Genomic DNA, 22590 nt, shown 5'->3' with positions numbered 1-22590 from the left:
TAATCCTAGAACTAGGGCTGTTGATTAATCGCAGTTAACTCAAGCAATTAATTGAAAAAAATTAATCGTGATTAAAAAAATTAATCACGATTAATCGCAGTTTTAATCACACTGTTAAACAATACAATACCAATTGAAATTTATTATATATTTTGGGTGTTTTTCTACATTTTCATATATTATTGTATTCTGTGTTGTATTTGAAATAAAGTGTATATTATTTTTATTACAAATATTTGCACTCTAAAAATGATAAACAAAAGAAATAGCATTTTTCAATTCACCTCATACAAGTACCATAATGCAATCTCTTTGTTGTGAAAGTGCAATGTACAAATTTAGATTTTTTTATTACATAACTGCACTCAAAAACAATACAATATAAATCTTTAGAGCCTACAAGTCCACTCAGTACTACTTCTTGTTCAGCCAATCGCTAAGACAGACAAGTTTGTTTACATTTACAGGAGATAATGCTGTCCTCTTCTTATTTACAAAGTCACCAGAAAGTGAGAACAGGCATCTGCATGGCACTTTTGTAGATGGCATTGCAAGGTATTTACGTGTCAGATATGTTAAACATTTGTTTGCCCCTTCATGCTTCGGCCACCATTCCAGAGGACATGCTTCCATGCTGATGATGCTCATTAAGAAAATAATGCATTAAATTAAATTTGTGACTGAACTCTTGGGGGAGAATTGTATGTCCCCCGCTCTGTTTTACCCACATTCTGCCATATATTTCATATAAGTCTCAGATGATGACCCAGCACATGTTGTTCATTTAAGAACACTTGCACTGCAGATTTGACAAAACACAAAGAAGGTACCAATGTGAGATTTCTAAAGATAGCTACAGCACTCAACCCCAGCTTTAAGAATCTGAGGTGCCTTCCAAAATTTGAGAGGGACAAGGTGTGGAGCATGCTTTCAGAAGTCTTAAAAGAGCAACATTCCGATGCAGAAACTACATCACCCAAACCACCAAAAAAGAAAATCAACCTTCTGCTGGTGGCATCTGACTCAGATAATGAAAATGAACATGTGTCGGTCCGCACTGCTTTGGATTGTTATCAAGCACAACCTGTCATCAGCATAGGCACGTGTCCTCTGGAATGGTGGTTGAAGCATGAAGGGACATATGAATCTTTAGCGCATCTGGCTAAATATCATAAATATCTTGTGACGCCGGCTACAACAGTGCCATGAGAACGCCTGTTCTCATTTTCAGGTGACATTGTAAATAAGAAGCAAGCAGCATTATCTTCTGCAAATGTAAAGAAACTTGTTTGTCTGAGCGATTGGCTGAACAAGAAGTAGGACTGAGTGGACTTGCAGGGTCTAAAATTTTACATTGTTTTATTTTTGAATGCAGTTTTTTTGTACATAATTCTACATTTGTAAGTTCAACTTTCATGATAAAGAGGTTGCACTTCAGTACTTGTATTACGTGAATTGAAAAATACTATTTCTTTTGTTTTTTATAGTGCAAATACTTGTAATAAAAAATAAATATAAAGTGAGCACTGTACACTTTGTATTCTGTATTGTAATTGAAATCAATATATTTTAAAATGTAGAAAACATCCAAAATATTTAAATAAGTGGTATTCTATTATTGTTTAACAGTGCGATTAATTGTGATTAATTTTTTTAATCGCTTGACAGCCCTACCTAGAACCATAGAAATGTAGGGCTGGAATTGATCTTGAGGGGTCATCATTCTAGTCCATCTCGCTGCACTGAGGAAGGACCAAATATACCTGCACCATTTCTGATAGGTGTTTATCTAACCTATTTTTAAAAATCTCCCAATGATGGGGATTCCGCTATCTCCCTCAATAATCTATCCCCGTTCTTAAGTATCCTTAGAGTTGGAAAGTTTTTGCTAACAGCTAACCAAAATCTTAATTGCTACAAATTAAGATGATTACTTTTTGTCCTACCTTCAGTGGACATAGAGAACAACTAATCACCATCCTCTTTAACTAAAGACTATTATTGGGTCTCCCTTAAGTCTCCTGTTCTAAAAACTAAACATACCCATTTTTTTGAATCTTTCCTCACAGGTCAGGTTTTCTAAACCTTTTATTACTCTCCTCTGGATTCTCTCCAGTTTGTCCACATCTTTCCTAAAGTGTGGCACTCAAAACAGGACACACTACTCCAGTTGAGGCCTCACCAGTGGCAAATAGAGTTGGACAATTACCTTCAGTGTCTTACATAACACCCCAGAATATTAACTTTTTTTTTTTTGCAACTGCATCACATGTTCTCTTTCGATGCTGTGTGGTTCCTCTCTGAGTTACTGGACTTGAATTTGGAGGTGGAGGGAACCACAGCTATTTGCATCTAGGGTTGTCAGGTGTCTGGTTTTCGACCAGAACGCCTGGTCGAAAAAGGACCCTGGTGGCTCCGGTCAGCACTACTGACTGGGCCATTAAAAGTCTGGTCGGTGGTGCAGTGGGGATAAAGCAGGCTTTCTGCCTGCCCTGGCTTCATGCAGCTCCCGGAAGCAGTGGCATGTCCCCCCTCTGGCTTCTACAGGGTAGGGATAGCCAGGGGCTCCACATGCTGTCCCTGCCACAAGCGCCAGCTCTGCAGCTCCCACTGGCCAGGAACCACAGTCAATGGAAGCTGCAGGGTGGCGCCTGCAGACGGGGCAGCGTGCAGAGCCTCCTGGCCGCACCTCCACATAGGAGCCAGAGGGGGAACATGCTGCTGCTTCCAGGAGCTGCTTGAGGTAAGCGCTGCCCGGAGCCTGCACCCCTGACCCCCTCCCATACCCTCCCATGCCTCAACCCCATGCCCCAGCCCTGATCTCCCCCTTCCACCCTTCAAACCCCTTGATCCCAGCCCAGAGCAACCTCCTGCACTCCAAACACCTCATCCCCAGCCCCAGCACAGAGCCCATACCCCCAGCTGGAGCTGCTGGGGGTGGGGGAAAGGGAGTTCAGTTTTGTGCAGGTAGAAAGTTGGCAACCCTATTTGTATCTTTTAGTTACAATAGCACCTTACTGTCTGATTGTTTGTACACTTTTCTGCCCATTGTAGTATTGGCAGAGCAGTTACTGTGACCTCCAGATTGTGTTTTATGGAATATGGTAGTAGTTTTCACTTTAGATTGGCCCTTCCTTCAGATCTAGGCCCATGTAAGAGCATGGGAATTGTTTTCTAACAGGTCCAAACTTTTTCCCCTGTGCCCCTCTGAATTGTCACACAGCCCTGGTCCCTTGAACCATTAAAGTCCCCGTCCCCACCCCCCTTCTTCCCCCCCTCAGCCCACCCCGGATTGTGAGTTTCACCATCAGTTTGTCTCAAACTGATTCAATTAGTAGCTGCTATGATTCCATTTTCCTCCTAATATTGTTTTGCTTTTGAATACAGTGCCTCCACTCTCAGGTTAACTACACTTTGCATTGCTTCATGTCTTAAGATCATACACTGAGGTCTCTTGCTGCTGTGATGGCCTGGGTGGGACAGATGCCCATCTAGAGCATTCAGCTGCCTGAGGAGTTATAGAGTGTAGCTGAAAGAAGACAAGTTTTCAGATGCTTTTGTAATAACTCTTTTGTAGCTTTTATTTTTAATTTCTCTGATCACCAGTTATGTCAGAAAAGGGTGTTAAATGATGGCAGATGTTCTTAGCGCCTAATCATTATAATAAGTAAGATTTTCTTTGATGATCTCTCCCCTTCCCAGTGTCTGTAGTCTTCTCATCCACCAAGCTCCTGTGCTGTGTTCTTTTCATGCACTTTGCATGAAACCACTGTAGCTTGCAGTCTTGGTGACTCAGCTTTTATTTGCTATCAGGGGTCGGCACGACCATGTTACCCGACTGACATTTGACAAAATTAGCGTACTTAGTGACGGACATTGGAGGGGTTTATGTCATTCAGTCATTCAGTTTTTTTGAAAAATTACCACGAACCTCAGAATTTTTACCAAGGACACCTGTGTCCGTGTATGGACACATTGCTGACCCGTTTATTAAAAAATAATGTTTTATTTTTAATCAGTTCCTTATCTAGTAGAGTGGAACAGCACAATTTGACTAGTTAAACTGAGTATTAGGATGTCACACTCCTTTATGAGGGTCTGTGTCACTGGAGCTAGATGTGAGTCAAGAAGAAAAGGAAGAGGGCAGACCCAATCTGTTTTAGTAATATAAGGACTAGGAGAATGTTTATTTTGGTAAACAGATGTGATTCAGGGCAGCGCATGTCCTCTCTCATCTCTCTTCTTTGGATACAGCAAAGGTCTTTCAGAAGAAAGTAATAAAGCAAAATTTCTAATCTACTAAAGCCACTACAATTCAGTAGGGCTCAGTTACCCTATCATTAAGTTAATATATTTGACAGGTTCTGCACAGTGATGATGTTGTGCTATTGCTTAGGTTTTCAGGTTGCCAGCATTTAATTGTATTACTGGTTTCACAAATTATAGGGTCTTCTTAAAGTGTTAGTATAAAAAGCAGACGTGGTGTTATTCCCTGGGAGCAGCAGTAATAGTTTTCGCTGACAGCAGATTTTTCTTGATTGTGTAAAAAGTTGTTTTTTTTTAATCACTTTTAAAGAGCTGCTTTAGTTACCAACTTGCACACAGTTCAGCTTGCTAAGCCAATAAGGAATAAATTTAAAATGATATCCAGATCATAGTGAAAACTCAGGATCCATTGGAAGGAAAATAAATTGGACATAAGAAGTTGGGAAAGGGTTCCAGAAAATAATCTCTCCTTCCACCTAGGTCATTAAAAGAAACTTCCACTTATCTGTATTATTACTCTGAAATGTGAATGTCAGAAATCAAATTGCACACTCCTCAGGAGGGATAATCATTCATTAAATTTAGGATCTAAATGACAGAAGAGAAATGCAGTATGCAGGCTCGGTTAGCCATACACAGTACATTAGGTGCCGGAGGTAAAAGATTTTATTCTAATAAATAAATTGTTAATTACTTTTGTCCACTGGAAAACGTGATAAGGACAGCATGAAGAATTGGTGAGAGTGCAGTTGTTTGCATATATGGTAGAAACAACATATAAGTCTGTCTTATTATATGAGATGGGCATCATCTGAATAGAAACATACAGTCTCTCCCTATAAAATAATCCAATGTCAGATGCTAAAATACCCTATACGAAGTTTCTGAAAGTGTGTGACAATGTAGTTCTAAAAGCAGTGGGAATTTCCAGCTGTATACCACAACTGGGGCAGCTGAGATTAGAAATAGGTGAAAATTTGTAATATAGCACTAGGGAAATTTATAAATGAGCTACCATACTCAGTTGCATCTCCTAGAATATAGGAGATAAGGAAGATTACCATTGCATGACAAGAGAGTACCACACATCATTTATTACATTTCCTCCCATAGTTACCATGACGTTGTCATCAGAACCCCTTGGCAGGCGGGTCTAATCTTCAGTTCATTGTAATGGGATAGACTGCGCTTCAAGGTGCTGTCATGAGCTGTGCAGAGGGAGCTGCACTACAGCTAATGCCACAGGAAGAATTCCGGCTTACTCAGCTGACTTTCTCTGGGAATTCTGGGGTACCGTGATACAGCAGGACCTTTGCTACCCTTTAAATGGAAGCAACATGACATGTCTGACCTACTTCCTGTGCCCAGCTTGTCTAAATGACAACGGAGCCTTAGGCTCACCTTCATCCCGTTCAGCTAGGGCTAATGCTGACACTAGCCTCACATAGTGCCTGAGCTGCCTAGTCACATTATGGCTGCATCCTCTACAGGCGCATAAGAGAACTGGGGTGGGGGAGGTTTCTTGCAATCTTTTCCCTCCTTTAGTGCCTGCCCAGGGACAGACGCAATCTGATCTTCTATATTCAAAGCATATACATACGTTAGATATGTATAAAGCCCTAAAGTTCCAAAGATTCTCTATGCCAACATTTTGCTATCCTATAAATATAAGAAGACACCTTAGGGACAATATGAGGCAGTTGCTTTTAAGTCTCTGTTCATCTGACCTAGAAAGTGAGGAATATTTTCAGTGCCTGCCTGTTATAAAGTCAGAATGGTCTATATTAATTAGAATCAGTTGCAAGCCTTTAGTGTGTGAGCTTGTGGATTCATTAAGGACTTTCATATATGCAGTTCAGTCCTCTGGATCTTTGATTATTTTTCTCATTAGCAAGTTTCTCCATGCTATAAATTGGAGGAGGCAGGGAGGTTGCCATTCCCAAAGGAATGCTTTATAAAATGTCTTAGAAACATGAGCTCCAACTGCATTCAGTAAACCCATCTACACTTATTACACTGCTAAACTTAAGTTTAGCAAGAAAAACAGATAATTTTTCTGAGTCACATATTAGTTATATTAGACTCGTGGTTATCTCTAACTATTCAAATTGATTTAGGGGTAATTCTGTCTTACTTCCAGACTCTCTCTAGTCTTCTGAAAGAGAAAAAAATTCCTTATAGCCTTCACAAATAATTTGGGTGATTAGCATGCCTGGAGTCAACTTGCCTAAACTCAAAGTCCTACCTAGAAGGAATCCTCAGCTAGGATTTTTAGTGGTTTATTTTAGAACAACACTGGGAACATGGTTCATGATCAGACACCTCTTTTTCTAGCTTTAACTGTGTCAGAAGGATGACTGGAGGATTTAAAAAAATCAATTCTAGTTTGCAAGTGTCTAAGAAAATATATGTTTGAGCCTCGTAATTCCAGGTATTAGAGATGTAGAACTTTGTATGTTTTGGCTTTGCTAAAGATCTGCAATAGATGTTAGTGGAAAGAGAGATTAAAAAGCTGACTAAAAGTTAGCATCGTTTGTATTAAAGCAATTTATAGTGGATAAAGTGGTAGACTTCCCAAGTAAGACACCTGAGACCAGGATGAAAGGCACTTCTAACATTTTGTGCTGACTTTGTGGCTTTATTCCTAGATATGATTGCAGAAATCATGTGTGAAGGCCATGAATGCATGAATCACCATAGGCAGATCTGCCTCTGAAAGGATGGGGCGTACTCTTCTGGTGTAGTTGTAGGTGAAAATGGGTGGTTTTGTCACCATGGTTGTTTGGGCATCTGCTAGCACTGAAGGTTATAAGCCTAAAACTAACCATTCAAAGGAAGGGCTGTGGAAAGCTCCCATCTTGACTTCAGACCTAAAATTTCCATTTTTTTTCAAAACAAGTTAAATTAGCAGCTACACAACAAAGATAATACAAAATGATATTATTAATTGTGAAACCACAGCAATAAATCACTTTAGTCTTAAAGTAAATCCTTTCACTTGTTTAACAGGGGCAAGTCAGGTTTTAGCAGAATGAAAAGGTGTTCTCACACAAAATTTCACCCCAGTTTAACACATCCTGAGTTAAACTGGTGCAACCTCTGCACGTAGACAAGTCCTTCTTTTCTGAAGCACAAGGAAAACAAGATCCCTCAATGTTAATTTCATGTTTAGTATGGTAAAATCTCAGTCTAGATCCTACTTATCTTATTCACACAAATAGTCCCTTTCATACAATGTCTATGATGCCATGTCTGTCTGTAGATTCTGAGGATGACAAAAAGGAACATTATTTTTAAGGCAAGAGATTACAGAATGGTGATTTTGAAGAAAACCACTGATTCTCAAGAGCAACCATCAAGCCACACAGCCGTGTAGCCCACAGTTCTGTAAATTGCTGAAATTCTTCCATTTCTGAAGTCTTCCATCTTCTTCAGTTCAGCAGTGTCCGATGATGATGAAGGCACCACCCTGCATGTTATCTGTTTGATTCCCCTGAAGGGCTGTAGTGTTCTTTCCCTTCTGTGGCTCCTGATGTCTGGTAAAAGGCCAATGATGCATTTTTATGGGACCTTATCCAAAGCCCATTAAAGTTAATGAAAAGAATCCCATTAATTCAGTGGGCTTTCAGTCTGGCCCCTGCAATTCCTTTACAATCAAGGAGACAAGGACATATTAGCTTTCTGAGATATTTTGGCATAGACATGAAAAATACAGTGGCTAAAATATTCTAAGCTTTCTTTTCTCACCCAGCTTATTCTTGGGGTTTAAACATAAAAATAAGATTGAAGAGTTGATACGTATCTGAAGGGAAAGTGTTCAAGCGGCATTACAGATTCCTGTGCTAAAGGAGCAAACAAACCAGTGGCTTCTCTACAGATCAGCATCATGTAAACCTCTCTCCCTCGTACACATGCTTTTTATTAATCCAGTTTCAAAATGACAGTCTACAGTTTGTGACACTTACAGTAAGTCTTTGTAGATTTGTGGGCTCAGCAAAAGCTGCTAACTGTTTGACCTTCCGTGCTAGCAGATGCAGCATGCTGTTGACAGTAACCCTGCTGATAAATTCACATAAATGTCAAGGCCAGAATTTTGGGTAGCAATAGGATATAAATTAGATCAATGTTAGAATGATAACTCGTGTGACATAATTAAACAGATTGGGCCAATTTAATTGCTGCTTTACATTAATATTTCTCCAAGGGACATAAGTCAGCAAGGAATTTAGCCCACTCTATCTACCTTCTTTCCTTAAACCATGTTTAAAATGGTTTCGTTCTAGTCTGAATTCAAAATGGGCTTCAAAGCCAGTTTAAATGTAGCCCCACATTTTATCTGCGATTTAACCAGGATACAGAAATATTATAAATCTCCAGAAATATTATAAATCTCCATCTTCTTTGTAAATAGTCCCTTTTAAAAACATATTTTTTTAGCACACACACTCTCTTTTGTTCAGGGCCATTACTATTGCTAAAGGCTGTCAGGCTGCCAAGAGATAGTGCTTCTCTCTTAGGGAGGTCTCTGTCACTCTTTTCATTGGTTGAGATTGGAAGTCAGGGCGTCCATCTGTTTGGAAGTGTAATTATAAGCCAAAGTGCATGACCGTACTCCAACACCCTTGCCAAATCCCCTGTTCACTTAATACATCATGGCATTTTATCGCATTGTAATCATACATACTCTATGTACGAACACTCTTAGTGATGTATGAGCATTCTGTTTGAACTAATATTGTAAGTAAATCACTTGTTTAGTAAAACAGACCCTCCCAAAATACTGATAACCATCTTTTCGGAGTTTTTCTGCTTCAGAACAAGTAGCACAAGGAAAGCATTTTCCCTTAGGTAAGACTGGCAAAGTGCAACTGGTCTCCAAAACAGAGCGCATACTGTGTGAAGGTGATGATTTAAAGGCAGAGCAGCCATTGAGGCAAACTGTACTTTTCAATTTCTATAAACAGTTTTTGCTCTTCTGTTCCTTCATAGATTAGTTATTTTTAATAGATGTGTTAACTTTTTAAATTGTGAAAGTAAATAAAAAAGGATCATTGCCAAGAAAAACAAAGTTATAAAAATTCCCAAATGATAGTACACCGCAGTTAACAGAATGAACAGGAGTAAGAAAAAATATGTATCAACCATCTGGAATACCATTTCTCAGTAACACCTTTCTATTATAGTGTTGATCAATAAGAAATTTCAAATAGAAGCTTTAGAGAAATTATGGGACATACAAAGAACAAAGCTATTTTTACATCTCCAGAACTCCATCAAAGAAGATTTCTGTAGCTAAATCAACGATTGGCTCAACTATAAATTCATCTTTTTCATTACAATCTGGAGAGCTTTCAAATCTAAATAAGATTTAACCACATAGCAAATGGTATTACTGAGTGTGCAAAAAGTCAAAGGAGAAGAAGATAGGCAGCAATGTTTACTTTCATAATGAAAAAGTACATTCAATCACATACTTTAAAAGTAGTCTGTATTCCTGGTGTCTTTTAAAATACGTTTCACAGTAAGCTTATTCTACATAAATTATTTATTAAATAGATGAGTTTGATGTCATCTGTTTTTCAATGTATTCCTTTAATTTGCAGATGCACCATACTTTATTGGTCTGAGCCTTGTGGAAATTTTGACCCAAATCAAACTGTGGTGTTCTGTGCAATGTTTTTCTTATTGATTGATCTTTTTGCCTGCTCCATTCACAATGAAAAACAATAACTACAGGCTCCCCATGTATTCCAGCAATTAGCTGTCATGGCAAATCCAGTCTTTGTTGGCTCTTAAGAAAGGCCAACAGGGAGATCAGAGGGAGAGCCTGAGATATGAGCACTGGATTGGGAATACATGGGGCTCCAGAGACAGGAGGGAAGAGGTGCCTCACAGATCTGGCCTTGGCATTTTGTTGGGTCTACCCACTGCTACCAGCTACTGGGACAAGGGAAATGAGGATAGCCACTTTTCCTTTTATTTTAAAGCCACTTTAGACTGTAGTGGGCCCAGGTGCCTCAGTGCTTAGTCTGCCACACATGCTGCCCTCCTCCATATCCTGTCTCTTGTGTTTGAAATTAGCAAATTGCCATGTTAAGCATTATGGGATATGCCTCAGATCTATGGAAAAACTCATTGCAGCCTTACCGATGGAGTCATGACCAGGTCCTCCATAATAAGTGAGGATTAGGTGGTAGTAATATTTCCACTCTTGAGAGACCATTTTAGGACAGGACATGTTACTTTTGCTGGGAGTGTTATTAATGAAACATATGAATATTGCAGTTCAGCTGTTCCCTTTGGAGTCACTGAACTGTCCGTAGTTTTTCCATTTACTAGGAAAGCAAAGCAGCTCTTGATGACAGGAAATGACAGACCAGAGAGTGTGCTTTCCTCCTGTCCTGCTCCCAAGGCTCAATTTGCAATGCTGTGGTGTGATCGTCTGCCCAAGCAGAGGCCCCTTTGGAAGGCTAGCTTTTCCATTGTTTCAAAGTGTAGCCTCTCTGAAAGCACTGATTTTCAGGCTAGTGACTTGGGAGAAGAAGAGAAGCTGTGCAGAATAAACATTCTGCAGTATCAGCAATTGAAGTAACAACCTGGTTTCAGCTTCAGGGAGGGACAGATGCAATAATGCTTGCACCATGTTGTACAGAGGATTAAGTGTTGGGCCTGATATTTGAATCTGATTGTGTCAGTGATATTTGGCGCTTATACATTTCACTTTTATCCTGTGGATTTAAACTTTAGTAGGATCTTTAATATCACTGACTTTGGAGATTTTCCTCTTATACTCTTGTCAAAGCCTGATCCAAAGCTTATTGAAGTCAGCTGAGAGATTGCCACTGAATCCAGTGGGCTTTGGACCAGACCTTCAGTGTTTAAATACTGTATTTTCATTGGTGGAGCTTTCTAAAATATTTCAAATTTGGACCTGGGAACATCTGGGAAAGCAAATAGTTTATCACCAGAGTAATAACAAAGTATAACAAAGAAATCAAGTAACCATGTAATCAACATAAAAACCACTAAGATTATATGATTGGAATAAGAGCTTCTGGAGGTGTGGTTCAATAATACATGGTAGCACAATGGGGTCCATCTTTTTTTTTTTGTAGTAGCAATACAAAATTGGGTATTCCTTTGCTCAGACCTCTCTCATGTTGCATTGTGACTTGTGCAATTGTCTCTCCTAGTCTTCCTAAATCCCTGCTCTGAATTAGGGAGTGCCAAATGCCAGGGCCAGATTACTAGTAATGTCAAGAAGCAGAAAAATATCATAGACAACTAGACCACACTGACTTTCTGATCTTGTTCTCTTCTTCTCCGTAGTCTTTTTGCAGGTTATTCTGGTGTGGGAGAGAATGGAGACTAGTTGAAGGATCAGTGATGTCTTTTTTCTACTAACTGGTGAAGGAATGTCAACATCTAAAGGTATGTCTACACTGCAATGAAAAACCCACAGCTGGTCCATGCTAGTTGACTTGGATCACAGGGTTTGGGCTAAGGGCTGTTTAATTGTCGTGTAGATGTTCAGGCAGGAGCCTGGGCTCTAGGACCCTGTGAGTTGAGAAGGTCCCACAGCTCTGGCTGCAGACTAAGCCTGACAGTCTACACTACAGTTAAACAGCCCCTTTGCCCGAGCCCAAGTCAGCTGGCATGAGCAAGCCAAGGGTGTCTAATTTCAATGTAGACGTACCCTAAATGTGCAGTCCTGAATTTCACTCATGACAGATAGACATGATGCATGTAGAGTAGTAATTGGGTTCATATTATTAGGTAAATGCAGAATATGAAAATGTGGAATTCTGTTGGAAGAGTATGAAAATGGTTCAGTTTAGTTGGGCATAACCCAACTTGGACCCGCACTTGTACCTTTCCTATTAAGTTGCAGCAATGATCTAAAAAGCCTCATTCCTTACATGCAGCTTCTTGTTCAAGGAAAGCTGAAGAACAATTCATATTTGATAATGGCTACACTGTTTTTTAGCCTACAAACAACCAAGGGCAGAAATTGCTCAGCAAACATGTCACAGGAAGATTGATAGCGGGGCTATTGTTTGTCACTGTGTGGGAGACTTATGCAACCAACTGTTTTGAAACAATGTAGTGCAGTCTGACTAAAATAATGTCTGCACTTTCTGAATGATGGGAATGGCCTGATCTGGCTCAGTTCTGAGCTGTTCTCTTGAACTGTAACTCACTGAACCCTCATTTGTGGAGTTTTCTATAAATACCACATTTTGTGTGTGTGTGTTTGATTCACCCACAGAAGAAACAAGGTATTCAAGGCTCAAAACTAATGGATCTCAGGCGACCAATGGAAGCAAGGGCATCTGCAAGGAAGCCCCATATTTCCATACCAGCTCCCACTTCACCCACTCCCCTCCATCTCTCAGACAGTGGGTTTCTGGCAATCTATTTTTGTAGATTTTAAGACCAAAAGTGACAATTAGATCATCTAGTCAGATCTCCCATATAACACAGGCCATAGAACTTCATCTGGTTACTCTTGTACTGAGCCCAATAACTTATATCCCCTGGAATGTTCCCTTGCAGGGGTGTTTCACACACCAGGCTAAAATGGGTAAGTTACGGCTTAACTTCCCAATTGTTTGTGGTGAAGTTGGATGATGGGGTCAAATGACCACTCCTTGGCCACACGCTTTTTGTATCTTCTAAGATATGCACACTGTAGAAGAGTAGAATGATTCTGAAACCAAATATTGCTGGACAAATAAATCAGTATTAAAATAATTCTGCAAAAAATGACCTCTCCATTTTATAGTTTCAGACTTTCAATACTCTTAAGGAGAATATATGTTGTGGGCCTTGTTCTGATTTCAGTTGCACTCCACTCATGTTGGCTATTTTTAATGTAAATACAGTGAAAATATGAATTGAGACTTCATTTTTTTCCATTTAAATGTATTTTTGTGACTACACTTGGTGAAAAGTGCCTTGAAAATGGAAATGTCATGGATCTGATCCAAACTCCATTAGAATCGTTAGAAAGTTTCTCACTGGACTTTAGTGGGTTATGTCCTCAGAATAGGTCCAGTGTGGTAGCAGCAGTGTTAACTCCCTGCATTGCTCCAATGGATGCATGCTGACCTGCAAACAGCACTTCTAGGCACAAAACTGGTCTCAGTGCAGATTTTACAGGCTCCAATGTCCTTTCCCTTCCCCCAATTTTGGGCATATACAAGTATCGAGGCTAATTTCAATTTGCATTTAGGGAAGAAATAATTTCTAGTCCTTTTCTTTGTGAAGAAAACCCTGAAAAAGTAAGTCAAGCCCTAGATTTAAAAGGCTGCCACTGATTTTTCATGGAGCTCTTAGGACACTCATGGTCTACCCTACAGATGTCCAAGGAAGATTAGGCTTAATGCTAATACTCATGAGAATGCTCAGAGATTCCTCCAAGTAGCAAGAAGTAGCAAGGGCCAATTCTAGACCCTGGCTTATTTGGAATATTGTCCCTTGGAAAATGTTCTGTCTTTGGCCCTGTGCACAGAAAATTTTTACACACAATTTTTACGCACAATAATTTAGGCTCTATTTGTCCTGGAGCAGGAAATTAGTGACCTGAAGCCCCACTTCCTGCAGACTCAAGTTTGGAAGTGCCCCAAAGAATCATCTTACTAACCATCCCTCAAACCTTGTGGCCAGTTCTGTGCACAGTGGTAGGATCGCAGTGAATGGAGGTCTGTTACATTTTTGAGTGGAGGTTGAAAAATTGTTTTCCATACCCACCCAAAACTGCTAACGCTGGCTTTGTCTCAGAAGGGTGGAATGTTATTTTTAAACATTTATATTAGTGTCTAGAGGCCCCAGATCAGGTTCAGGGTCCCATAGTACCCCATACACATAAAGTGACATAGTTTGAGGTCTGAGGAACTTGAAATTTAAGAGGATTGGGGGGTTGAGTCTCCATGTTCATAACCTGGATTGTAAACTGTTTATGTCAGAAATTGTCTTTACTATGTTTGTACTGTATGTAAGGAATGAGACCCTGCTTTCTGATTGTGGCCTGCAGATGCTATTGTAATAACAATAAAGCTGATATCACTCTGTTGGGTCTTTCAACTATTGTACCAATAAGTATCAATTGTGGTCGTATCTTTTGTGATTTTGACATCTGTCCAGCTCCTAGCTGGATGGAGAGCTCAGAACTTACTTCCTTCAAGACACCAAATGGCTATTAGATGGTAACAGTTCACAATTACTTCTGACCTGGTGTTAATTTGAACAGACCTAGTATAGCCCTTGAGCATTCTGTTGCTAAGCTCTCATTTTAATCACACTGTAATGGAATTCTCCCTAATGGAATATTGGTTGTCTCTTGGGAAATTTGACAGGTCTGAAAGTAGATGGCGAAAAGAGGGAATATCTGACTCAAACAAGCTACATATATCTTTTTCCTAAGTGTTTGGAAAACATGGGTGTGCAAATATAAGTGGCCCCAAGGTAGCCATAACATTAAAAATTGGCACTTACTCATGAAATCACACTATGTGTTACTGCCCTTGGCAGCATTTCAGGGGTCATTTTAACACAGATGGTTTGTGTTTCTTAGCAATCTCTGTAGTGCATTAGGCACTGAGATTTTTCCCTACCATCAGACATTCAACTCTTTACCTGCATTGCAGAGACAAATTCCACTCTTCACTAATGTCTTGATTCTTCTCTGCCTGTTTTACAACATCCTAGCTTAGGCAGACAAGATAGACTCCTGCTCTAGAGAAGTCTCCTAGAATAATTCTGAGACACATCACAAAATCTCTGGACAACATTTTCTGTGCTGCACATCTCCCATTACAGCTAATGGGAGCGAATGCCCTTGCATCATACCAAATCTATATATCTTCTTGTTTTAATTCTTCATTGTTTGTACATGTTTATGGGTATGAGATTGATTGATTCTTTTTCATTTTGACATGTCAGAGTACAGCCACATGACCTTGCTCACCTCCCCAGAGAGTGAGTTGACATTGGCATCAGAGTGATGAGCTTATCAAGTATAGTAGGTTGCAGCATTTATACGGATTGAGGCAGTTTCTTCAGATTATACATGAGCAGAGGTTGCCATTTTGTAGTAGGTACTGTGCAAAAATCTGCATTGGATTATATGATTTGTACTGGGTAAACATGGTAAAAGAATATTTTGTGTACACCTTTGAAATCTGAATTGAAATAAATAGGGTTGGATCAAAAAAGGTGGGGAGCTCACCAATTTAGGGGCCGTCATGATGTGTGACATCAGATAAGTTAGTTGTTTTTGTGAAGGAGAAGGAGGCTTGTTTCACTTTGTTTTAACATCTGCTAATGAAGACCATGGATAGTCTAATGCTTAAATCACAGGAAAGGGAGTTAGGGAGACTTGGGTTCTCTGCCTGCCTCCGCCACAGACGGGCAAGTTACGTGGGCCAACGTTTTTAAGAGGCGTCTCCAATTGGGAAGCCAAAAATCAAGATACCTGGAATGAGTGGCCACTTTTGAAAGTTTTGGCCTGAACCTCTTGGCGTATCAATTCCTTCATTTATAAATTGGGGGATTACACCACTTCATAAGAATTCAGAGAGTCTTACTAGGGCTTGTAAAGTGATCTGACCTCCTCAGATGGAAAGTTTCATTGTGCTACATTATGAAATCTTCAGCTAAGGCTGCATGGCTGGATCATCTATTCTTTGAAAGCACAGTGCTTCCATCGTGAAGAAAAACCAGTGGCAGGTAATTATATTGAAATAACTTTTTTTAAAAAGTCAGGATGGATTCTTATACGGTGAAAAAAATACTTGTTTGTTTACCTTGTCCCACAAAATATTAAACATTATAATTTGTGATCCATGACATCACAAAAAAGACTTTAACTTGTATATAATGGTTTATTGTCAGTTTCAGAAGGCATATTAAGGGCTAAATTATTCAGTGAGGTTTCATGGGGAGAGTTCAAGTACATCACGTCATACATCCCATCATTGTAACCTCTAATAAATGCCTCCTGCAAATCTTACAGCTTATTGTGAGTACACAGGGAACAACTAGTGAGTCTGTAAATTGTTTAGAGATCCAAATTACACATTTTTATTATGTAAATTTTGAAAAGAAAGCCTCAGATTGAAGTCTCTTTCCTTTGTTTACTAGTACAATGTACTCCAGTTCCATGTAATTTTAATAAATTACCTGCTCTTGTAGTCTAGCATCAAACCTTGTTTGACATTAATTGTGGCTCGCAGTTGTACTTTGAGGTGTGTCCTGTGTATATACTGTATACAGCATGTAATCAATGAGATGAGCTTTTTTTCATCTTTCAGTTAATTCTCTGTGTTCTTTTTTTCCTTTGTGCTGCACGGCTGATAACTCCCTTAGGACCCTGCAGTGGGACACAGACCCCTCAGTGCTGCAGCTCCAGTCTGACTCTGAACTTGGGTATATGTCAGCTCTTTTGTTATTTGTTTTATTATTTCTTTGCAAGAGTTATGTTGAAAATGCTTCCCAATTGAGCTGCTTTTGTGTGGGTTTAATTTATTTTTATTATTGTTTTGGTGAATCTAAAGTACCATAATTTAAGTTTTCTTTTGTTAGTTTCACCAGTGATATTAAGCTTTGGCAGAGACATTTTTTTAATGAGGAAACAGGAAAAAAAGCCTATAAAAAGATGACCTGCAATTTCTGCTGTCCGAGAACAATAACAAACATTACCATTTCATTATGGATGAAATGTTATTATAGTGGCACTTTAATTGAAAATGTAAGACATGCAGTTAATTATACCAATGTCTAGTTAGTGTTTGTTAATTCTGACTTTTCATACTGAATTACTCACAGGATGCTCCGCTATCCCCATCTTTACCATAGTTAAAGTTAAAGTTGTTTTCCTTATGCAGTAATAATCACACCTTCTCCTTCCTTAAGAGTTAATAATGTGAACAATTATATTTGTACCCTTAGCAAATAAAACTATCACTTTCACAGCCCCAGAGTCATTTTGCTTTTTAATTGAGTCTATGTCAGTTAAGGTTTGTTTACTTATAATTAGGCTGAAATTAATACTTTTTCTAGCTTGGGCTACTTTTGCCATGTGCTTCTGGAAAAAGTTAACTGCTTTGAGTAACTGAAACTAACTACTACCACTGAGTGGCTGGTATATATTTTTTAAAAGGGTCAAATTTATTTAGTATGAAAGGTGTCTGTACAATAGTGAAATCCATATTATTGTTGTACAATAGCAAAATCCATATTATGAAGTATGTTTATAATGGACCAATCAGCAGAAATCAGTTTTGACCAATGACACATGAAACTCCAAATATCTCCTGATTCCCCTAATGTTAGCATCACACTGGAGATGGAACTGAAGTTCAAAGTGAAAGTATGGCTTGGTGATGATCTTGATTTGGATATCATCCATGTGATCACAAAAGTTAACTAGCACAAATAGTTTGGCCAGTGTGGGAAATACTGTAGCACAAGAATCAGAGGCTAAGCTACCCAATCATTTCCTGCCAATGCGTCTTAAGGTGTGAAAATTGTTTTTCTTTGTTTATATTGTGAGAGTTAATACGAGTTTGAGGTTATGAATGAAGAAATAAAATTAGAGGGAAAAATATGCCACAAAATATAGGCTTGAAAATCCTCTTGCAGTGGTGGTAAGGAAACTTTTCCTGTTGAGAGGAAATCCATCAATTTGTGCAACGTTTAAGCTTTTGTTTAAATAAAATTTTCCAGCCCTGATGTTTCAGAAGCTAATCTTTTAAATGTGAACTTATATAGTACTATTTTTGTGAGTCTACAGGTAGATATTTCTAGTGATTATGCTGCTACCCATAGTTTTCACATTGACAGCAGATTGAAATTGACAAGATTCTGGTAAATTTCACAGCTGCTATTCAGAATCCAGTTGGTCATAATGCAAATGATAAAGACCATGCCAATTTCACTTTCCTTGGTGCTTGGCAAAGCTATTAGCAGTAATCTAGTCAGGCACTGGACTATTCATAGCAGGAAAAGAAGAAGAAAAAAATATCAGAATAGCAGCAGTGTAGCAGACATCCTCCCACTTCCCTGCACTACAGACAGAAGTGCTGGGGTAGGGTTCATCAATGTTACTCTTCCACCCCAGAATTGTTAGACAGCTTTTGTCCTCCTCCTTTTCAGTGGCCAGTTGTGATGGGAGGTGTGGCTTCAGATGTAGCCAACTCCTACAGTACTACCTGGAAAATGATACAAAAAATGGAATTTTCAAAGTGTATTCACATAAAGAATCCTGATAGAAATCCTAGCATCCCTTCCCAGCAATGTGGGTTGGAAGGTGAGCATCCCCACGCATCAAAGTCACCCAAGTTTCCTTCCTTTTAGAAGGAAAAAGCAAGGAGCAGGGGCAAAAATGGCACATATATGGATAAGCATCATGACAGCCAGGAGCTTTCTCTCATGCATGCACTGACAGTGCAAGGAAGGAATAAAGGATCAGGAGAGTGAATTCATAGCAAGGCTGGGTGTACCACAGGCACATGTTCTCCAAGGCGTGATGAGTTCTGTCCATTTCTCAATAGCAGCCATTCTTCACAAGGACAGTTTTACCAGGAGAAACGGGGCCTCCTCTGACGATACGGACATTTGAAAAAGTAATGATACACAATAAATTCTGTAGATTGCATACAAATTGTTCATATGGCTAAAATGCCTGTAGTGGAGTTGTATCTCTTCTGGTTTCTACAGACATAGGGATATTTTTTTTGATGTAAAAGACTGGAGATTTACAGAGATTTAGCTGCTCAGTCCCTAGTGACATTCCATGACTAAGACCCTATGAACAGCTTTGAAAATGTATCCCTTAAAGATTCTGCAAATCCAAAAACACTCAGCGGGCTGTAGACTCAAAGGGCTTAAGAGCATCTAAAAGGAAAGACGCATGTGAATGGGAAGGTGACATGGTTGATGGCAGATGTGTGTGCTGCCTTACAGGAAGCTTGAGTTCTGGAATAGGACGTTTTAGCTTATAGCTGTTATAGGAGCTCAGGTCCTGAATGGAGGTCATGTATTTGTGATCAAGGGCTAGACCAGCTTTTGGTTATACGAGCACCTTTGTTGGCTGATTCATGTAGCCAAAAGGTGTGCTATGAGGCCACACACTTTTTAGATGAAGAAACACCATCTGACATAAGAGGTGATTATCTGTGCAAGACACTAGTGAGCTATGGATCCGTAAACAATGCCTAAATTAGACATGTTTGAGATTAAAAATGCAACATGTTCTTTCAGTGGAGTTCTCTAAAATGGACTTTAACTCATGTGCAGACTATCAGTCTGCAAAGCAGTTGACCAAGTCTCAAGTCAGACTTTCACTCCTGCAAAGAGTTATTGAGTGAACTGATACAGTATTATCTTTAGTATTGAATGGGATTCTATAAAGGTAACACACAGGGTCTACTATTTTAGAAGCACAAATTAGCATGGCACCAATACTCAATTGAGACCACAATAGAGAAGTTATATGAGTGAAGAACTCCTCGGGATTTCAGTAAAGAAATCATAGGCCTAGATAGGAGGTGACTACATAGGAGAAGTCTATTTAATCATATAAACAATGTAGATTTCAAATCAGTGATGGTAGGAAAAGGAAGAGTACATGACATTTAACGTTAATTTTTAAAGTTTGAATCCTCACCACATTTAGTCAAAGTTGTTGCAGATAAGCAGCATGAGAGTAAACTTTTGGTAGGTGTTACAGATCCCCACAATGTATCTCAGGTAGCAGAAGTTTCTAGGTTTCCATGTAGGGTTTTAAAACATGAATTGCTTTTCTTCACATCAGCAGAGGCACATCCTTGAAAACTGGCATCAGGCGGGCTCATTAATTCTCTTGTAAAAATGAATCACAAGGTGTAACAGCTATTGCTCTAGTGGATTGTTACTTGATATGACGGATTCATACTGGTTACCTAGTGAATCTAATTGTATTTAGCACAATTACACTCTGCGAGTCAGACGAATCAGAAAAAAAAATACATATAGCTGATGCAGCAGTAGCTGAAAAGCAAACTAGCTGTCATCCATATGATACTGGTTTACTTTTACATTACAACATTTCTTGCCCTCCCTATTACATCTCATCCCCACAACATGAACTCTAGCCCAAAAAAGCCAGAAATATGTAGCGCACAGTTTATTAACTTTAATTCTATTTTGGATAGTAGTTCTCAGGTTAATTTCCTTCAGTGCAAAGTCAGTGTGTTTTATTAGATGCTTCCCAATAAACTAACCATACTTAGTTTATTAGTTTTCATTTTAGCAGACACTAAAATTTTGTCATCCTGTCTGTGAAAGCTCACTGCGGTATTTTAATGTAACAGTGCTATATACTTACTTGACTAACCTTCTGATCTCACATTAAATCTTAGACGGAGACTGCACAAGCTAGGTGTGTCGAAGATTACCCAGGTTGATTTCTTACCTCGGGAAGTGGTGTCCTACTCCAAGGAGACTCAGACGCCTCTTGCTACACATCAGTCTGAAGGTAAAATAGTTCCTATTTCCAAATTTGTCAAGAATATTTTGTAGCATGGATAAAAATAATATAAGCTGGTTTGTTTGAGGGGTTTTTTTAAATGAGGGAGAATAGTGATATTTCTATTTATCACACATTTCCTGTTTGTGTGATAAAGGGTTGTCATTGAGAGTAATTATAATAATAAGTTTAAATACAGGTGGAATTAAAGTACAACAGCCTTACAAAAAAGAGTGTTCTGACAGTGATATCATGAGGGCATATTTTCAAAGAAATCATTATGTATCTAGTTAAGAGATTGCTTCATGCTGTTTTCTTGCTTTCTCAGGGAAGTGTATTAATTCCTAAGGTTCTATAAAGAGGCAATATTTGAATGTTACTTTAATAACATGGCTTATTGTGATGATGTCTTCTCTAGTGGATGGCCCCAGCAAGATTAGAACCTGCAGCTTACAGCTGTTCAAGGAATGGGGTCTTCTCACTTTTGGTGTTGACAGTCCTGGGTTCTATCTCTGCTGACAACCCTAATGTCTGTATACACAGAGTTGCTGTTTGTTATGTTCAGTTTTGTCATCAATAAAGATATAAAATGAATACTTGGCATTCTAGTACTGATCTGACCATTAGCTTAGGTTACTTAATACATATATTTCCTTCATTGCGCTGTGCTCGTGTCATAGGCATAGTTTGACTTCTATATTTGGGGCCTGGGGCAGCTGCAGTCAGGCCAATGGGGCCACGTGGCAAGGCAAGTTCTGTGCCTGCCTGAGGCTCCCTGTGGTCCCCCAAAACTATGCCCATGGCTGGTGTATATTGATTCTAATTTAATCTCGTTCCAGTTAAATAATAGCCTGGTGCAATATGCGCCTTTTTCTTAAATATTGTATTTGTCATTTGTCACCCTGTACAGAAAAGGTAGAGGAAAACTAAAGTATAACACACTAAGCACACCCTGGAAAGGTCATCATAAGAATTAGAGCAATATCTGAGGCACATGTTACAATTAGGGCATATGAATGAACAGGAAGTGTTCAAAGGATAACTGGGTGCTGTACTACAGAAAATAATCTTGATCTGCCCATCTAGAATAAGAATAACATATAAGTAGGGCCCTACCAAATTCACGGTCATGAAAAACACGTCATGGACCGTGAAATCTGTTCTTTTGTGTGATTTTACCCTATACTATACAGATTTCACGGAGACCAGCGTTTCTCAAATTGGGGGTCCTGACCCAAAAGGGAATTGCAGGGGGGGAGTCACAAGGTTATTTTAAGGGGTCATGGTATTGCCACCTTTATTTTTGCGCTGCCTTCAGAGCTGGGCAGCCGGAGAGTGGCGGCTGTTGGCCGGTTGCCCAGCTCTGAAGGCAGCAGCACAGAAGTAAGGGTGGCAATACTATACAATGCCATCCTTACTTCTTCGCTGCTGCTGGTAGCGACTCTGCCTTCAGAGCTGGGCTCCCAGCCAGCAGGCTCCGCTCTCCAGCTGCTCAGCTCTGCAGGCAGCACCGCCACGGGCAGCAGCGCAGAAGGAAGGGCAGCAGCACTGCAACCCACCCTACAATAACCTTTGACCCCCCTCCACAACCACTTTATGGGTCAGGACCCCTACAATTGCAACATGTGAAATTTCAGATTTAAATAGCTGAAATCATGAAATTTATTATTTTAAAAATCCTCTGACTGTGAAATTGACCAAAATGGACTGTGAATTTGGTTGGGCCCTATATATAAGGATCAAGAAGATTGCAATGGGTGAATCAATAAGTTTGCCTAAATGTAAGTTATTGCCTGAAGAGATACATATTTATA

At 39.4% G+C, this 22590-nt stretch overlaps 1 protein-coding gene across 6 annotated transcripts in view; it reads left to right on the top strand.

The window, feature by feature from the left end:
- DYNC1I1 (dynein cytoplasmic 1 intermediate chain 1) overlaps positions 1 to 22590 on the top strand; it is a 256182-nt gene that overhangs the window by 39502 nt on the left and 194090 nt on the right. For 3 of the 6 annotated variants that reach the window (XM_037890632.2, XM_027824282.3, XM_037890633.2), the window contains exons 5-6: positions 16636 to 16695; positions 20670 to 20785. In XM_037890632.2, coding sequence (XP_037746560.1) covers positions 16636 to 16695; positions 20670 to 20785 — 176 coding nt within the window. The remainder of the gene's footprint in view (positions 1 to 16635; positions 16696 to 20669; positions 20786 to 22590) is intronic. The other 3 variants (XM_037890634.2, XM_037890637.2, XM_037890636.2) reach the window with 1 other exon arrangement.

This window comes from Chelonia mydas, chromosome 2 (genome assembly GCF_015237465.2).
Source record: "Chelonia mydas isolate rCheMyd1 chromosome 2, rCheMyd1.pri.v2, whole genome shotgun sequence".
Classification (NCBI taxonomy): Eukaryota; Metazoa; Chordata; order Testudines; family Cheloniidae; genus Chelonia; species Chelonia mydas.
This window is presented reverse-complemented; position numbering and strand designations above follow the sequence as displayed.